General features: G+C 44.2%; 1 protein-coding gene across 1 annotated transcript; it reads left to right on the top strand.

Moving 5' to 3' along the window:
* Nucleotides 1-3,942: 3,942 nt before the first annotated feature.
* Nucleotides 3,943-4,389, top strand: LOC114617645 (40S ribosomal protein S12). Its single transcript, XM_028763269.1, has one exon. It carries the CDS (start codon nt 3,958-3,960, stop codon nt 4,354-4,356), a length of 399 nt encoding a protein of 132 aa, XP_028619102.1. The 5' UTR covers nt 3,943-3,957; the 3' UTR covers nt 4,357-4,389.
* The last annotated feature ends 809 nt before the right edge of the window (nt 4,390-5,198 follow it).

Raw genomic sequence — 5,198 nt, 5'->3', positions numbered from 1 at the left:
ATATTAAAAATACCACACTGACACATGATGGTGTTAAAAGCTTTTCCATCAAGCCATTTCAAATTTATTTAGTTTTGGATATATATGTGTGTGTTCATGTATGTGCATGGGCACATGTGTATGTAGGCAAAAGGTCAACTTTGAGTGTTGTTCTTTAGAATAATATCTATCTTGTTTTCTGAGACTCACTGATTCATCCAGGCTGGCTGGTCAGAGAGCCCCTGGGAGCCCTGTCTCTGCTGTCCCAACACAAAGATAATGAGTATCAGCACACCTGGCTTTTTCTTCTTTTTTTTTAAACTGGGGATCCAGTTTACACAGCCAGCACATTACTGAGTTACCTCCCCAACTCAGTATTAAAGTTATTCATGAGAGACATTACTTTTTTTTTAGGTCTGTCTTCAAATTTTGGTAGTTTATACTCCAGCATATTTGATTTTCGCTAGTTATAGTTCAGGAACCGAACAGCCACACGTGCCTGACGGCTACCATATTGGACAGTGTTGATCTCAAGTGGTCTAAGAGTTTCAAGAGATCTCTCATAATTTAAATCTTAAGGAACCATAAGAATTTAAAGCACGTTTCTCATACTTTATGTTTTCAGTGGGACCCATAAATGAAAGTTCCAAAAAGTTATTTTCTCTCACTAAATTGTTATTGAGCCCAGTTCCCTTCCCTCACATGGACAGCTGTCTGCCTGAAAGATCCACCCCTTTCCTTTTCCCCAGACACCTCAAAGGAATCTATTTTCTTTCTTAAAGTTTAAAAGACAAATCTTCAGCAAAACAAACTGAGGCAAAGCAGCCTTCCTGAATCCCCTCGACAGCTTGTCCTCTCCACTGGGATACTCATCAACGTACATTGCATCTGCTTTACAACACTGCCCTCTCACCTATAAAGCTGAGTTGTTTTATGAAGAAGGGAGATTTCTCATCTCTATTATACTAGTCAGCTTTGTGTTACTATGACAAAATGCCAGGAGGTAAGAAAATTTAAAGGAGGAAAGGTTTCTTATGGGCTCATGGTTTCAGTCTCCGACTGTCTGATCCTGACTTTATAGTAAGGCCGTAAACCACAGTGCAGAGTGTTGGAGAAAGCTGCTCACCTCATGGCAGAGGGTGTGCAAAGAGAAAAAGACGGAACCAGAATCCCAATATCTTCTTCAAGCGTATGTCATCAACAACATAACTTCCTTCCACTAGGCCCAAGCTCCTAAAGCTTCTACCACCTCCCAACAGTGCTACACCTAGGGACCAAGACTTCAAAATATGAGTGTTTGGAGCAGGGGGCAAGGGGAGATCCAAACTGAAGTATCTGTAGACCCAATACCCAACACAGGGATGGTTGCTTACAACATGAAACTTCAGTTCCCTGGACAGAATGGTCCAAGAAGAAAGCAGAATGAGACATAACAGCCAAGCCCTAAGCCATGATCTGATTGTAACCTAAGCTCAGAAGGGGGTTCACCATCATTTTCTCAACATTCTGCTTGGTTGGGGATCTCTACATGGTAGAGATCAACGGAGGTCTCTTAGAGGCTGGTTACAGAGTAAGGAATGGAACACAGAACTTCTAGACAAGACAATGTAAGCTTCAAATTTAGAACCTAAGTCACAGACCTTCCAATGCAAGTCAAGCCCTTCAGATTCTCAGCTCTGCATCTTCTGGTCATACCCACAGGGCAGCTTGCTACTGTAGAATTATTTCTTACCCATTTCCCTGTGGTCTTATACGAGTTCCACATGGTAAACCAGGGCCAAATCCTGAGAGGTGAGTGCCAGGCACCAACAATAGAGAAACGTCTCTTGCTTGATATGGAGAAACCTAGATCTGTTTGCTGAGTGAATGGATTCATTTTCCTTAAGCCTATAACCATCCAGCCTCCCTATGGCTGACAGCAGTCAAACACATAGCCATACTGAAAGTTAAAGTGAGCACTGGACTCACAAATTGAGAAGACAGTAAAATTTTATGTCAGCATAGGTGAACGTAGCTATAAATGGCAGCCACGCCAAAATCTTGGTGCCATTCACCTCAAATTTTGATGTTGTGTAGGTCTGAGAGTCTTGGGAAGCAAACACAGAGAATTTCCAGAAAATTTAAAGCAAAGATGCTTTGCCTCCATACAGATAAATATCTTATTTAAGGGACTCACAGGCATGACACTTACACAGAAATCCCATGACAGCCAGCCTTCAAGTAAGATTATTAAATGCATTAGTGCAATAGTGACTAAGGTCTCTTGTCTTTCCAGATTCATCTTGTGGACATTGCTGCTTTGCCTATTCTTATAAATCTGTATGTTTAGACTAAAAAAAATATTTTTGATCATGAATTATAGCATTTATTTATTTATTGCTGATATGTGTGTTCAGATTGTTTTAAAGCATGAGATTAAAAATAAATAGGAACTCTATAATTTCTCTCCCCGTAATGTCTTGTGACACTCACTTTAGAGTCCTTTGTCTCTAATTTGTCGTCTACCTGTTCCATTCTACTCAACGGCAGGATTGGTTATCCAGTGACTTTGGGAATAAGCAATAGAATTCCTTCCTGTATCTCAGTGTTCTTTCATCTACATGGGAGAGAAGGAAGTCTGTAGAGGCAAATGGTGGGGTGGTCTCAAGTTCCCATGGCTTTCTGGATTACAGAAGTGTGTGTGTGAGCCAGGTTGATCTCAGGAAGCCTAGATGTTGGCAGTTTTAGATGACCTCATCATGACAGCGAATGAAGCTATGCTCAGCTGCACTAAGGGGCACTCAGAAGAGACTAGTTAGGCAGAGCAGAGGGCCTCTGAGCGGGAGCTTCCTACAGAGGGTGGGGTTGTTAGAGAAGGGAGTGGGGTGTTAATAGAAGCAGTGTGCTGGAACTTCCGCTGTGAAGTTTCTGCCCATAGAATGTGGGGCCAGCCAGAGGCAGAAGTATTCCCCCTCTTACTGTGGAGACAGACAGATGAGCGATGCTTTACTGTGAACGAGTTCATATGGCTGCTTGGAGGGAGCCTCATCTCTGCGAGTCTGCGTCTGAGAAGAGTCCAAGTTCAGCCTTACCAGGGGAGAAGGTACGTTAGGATGCAAAAAGGCTCAAGAACTGTTGATGTGTTTATAAAGCGAGCGAGAGAGAGAGAGAGAGAGAGAGAGAGAGAGAGAGAGAGAGAGAGAGAGAGAATATGTTCTATGGGTGTGTGGTGAGGTGTGGTGAGGTATGGGGTAGGGGGATGTCTCAGTGGGCCCATGACGAGGCATCCCTTCCCATGAGGGACCAGCCACACGATGATATAGTATAGAATACTTTATTTATGGCATGGGGAGGGCAGTTAAAAGGGTTGTAGAGGCAGGGAGAGAGAGAGAGAGAGACAGAGACAGAGACAGAGAGACAGAGACAGAGAGACAGAGAGAAGAGAAGTAAAGGAGAAGAACAGAGGCAGCCATGAGCACGTGGAGGGGGCAGGAGGAGGGGAAGAGCCCAAGAAGGCAAAAGAGAAGCAAGAGGCAAGAGAGTAGGAGATCAGGAGAGCAAGAGAGGGAGAAGGGGGAGATTATAAGCCTGTTTTCATGGGTAGCAGTACTTCAGGTACCCCCAGGGAGAAGCAGTGTGACACTCTGGTGGAAATTTCCAGCTCAAGACTACTGTGTGGTCTGAACTTAGGAAGCAATGAATTCCTAAGTGACCAGAACTGATTTCTGGATAGATGGAGATATCCCTAGAAATTCTCAGGAGGGAAAATGATTCTGGAAGCAATTCGGTATTTTGCAGCCAAGAAACTCATATTTATAATCATGCCTTCATTTTTAGGAGCAGGCGAAAGTGAATGTTCAACACCTCCACTCTCCTATTCAAGTGTAAAGACAACGCCATGAAAGTATAATGACCGGCTTTTTCTCTGCCGCCTCCAACTTGCGCAGAGGCGGGAGCTCGGGTGCATTCAAGATTCGGCGATACTCGTAATCCACCGCCATGGCCGAGGAAGGCATAGCTGCTGGAGGTGTAATGGATGTCAACACTGCTCTACAAGAGGTGCTGAAGACCGCCCTCATCCACGATGGCCTAGCACGTGGCATACGCGAAGCTGCCAAAGCCTTAGACAAGCGCCAAGCCCATCTCTGTGTGCTTGCATCCAACTGTGATGAGCCCATGTATGTCAAGCTGGTGGAGGCACTTTGTGCCGAGCACCAAATCAACCTGATAAAGGTTGACGACAACAAGAAACTAGGGGAATGGGTGGGCCTCTGTAAAATCGATCGAGAAGGGAAGCCACGGAAAGTGGTTGGTTGCAGTTGTGTAGTGGTTAAGGACTATGGCAAAGAATCTCAGGCCAAGGATGTCATCGAGGAATACTTCAAATGCAAGAAATAAATAAAATTTTGGCTCGTTAAAAAAAAAAAAAAAGTATAATGACCGACAAACTAAGTCATATCCTGCAACAGCTTCCATTTTTAAACAGCGTGCGAACATCCATAGGAAGAATAATCGATCCCATATCTCTGGCAGAAGAGCTAAGTGTCCACACAGAGGTGTTGATGCTCCTGTTCCTCTTTCCATTCAGCAGTGTCACTGAAACACCAGCAAGCAATTAAAAGAGGCTCGAACCTACACGATCAAAGAGCCATGGTGAATACATGCCAGCGTGCAATTGCTATCCACAAGAATGGAGACATGCGAGCTCACAACTGATGTTTACAGGAACTGGAAGCTGAAGAACAGAGAATTACAGATGAGGAAGCATCCAGGGAAAGCTGAAACTTAAAATCATGGCAGAGGAAGTCACAAAAACAAGCTCTTCTCCCAGGAAGCATCCTGATAAAACCTAAATGTGCTGGAAGTCCCTGAGAAGGCAGAAAAACAGAAGTGGCTAAGCACTTAGCTCCCCACATTCTGTCTCCACTTTCTGTAACCAAACAGTGGCCCTCCGCATCACCTGCAGGGACAGGAAGTTGAACAATAAACTGTGCACTCCAAATACCTTGGGCAGAATGAAACTCTTATTGCAAAAAGTTAGGTTGTGTTGCACAGGTAGAAAAATTCCAAGATAGGACTTTCTGGGGTCTCTTAGGACCAGTGACTCAGCCAGCTACCTCAGGCAACCCCTGAGCCTTAGAGAACCAACTATTGATGAATTCTAGATTTATCTTGTCCCTTGCTGCCTATCTGTAGATAAGAAACCTGCTGTGTGTAACCTGTTGGATACAGGCATCCTA

The sequence above is a fragment of the Grammomys surdaster genome, unplaced genomic scaffold (genome assembly GCF_004785775.1).
Source record: "Grammomys surdaster isolate TR1022 unplaced genomic scaffold, NIH_TR_1.0 137, whole genome shotgun sequence".
NCBI classification, from domain to species: Eukaryota; Metazoa; Chordata; class Mammalia; order Rodentia; family Muridae; genus Grammomys; species Grammomys surdaster.
The sequence above is the reverse complement of the archived record's forward strand: the minus strand, read 5'-3'. Positions and strand labels throughout refer to the sequence as shown.

Excerpts from the sequence above, each read along its gene's own strand:
- LOC114617645 (XM_028763269.1), top strand. The coding sequence starts at position 3,958 with ATGGCCGAGGAAGGCATAGCTGCTGGAGGTGTAATGGATGTCAACACT.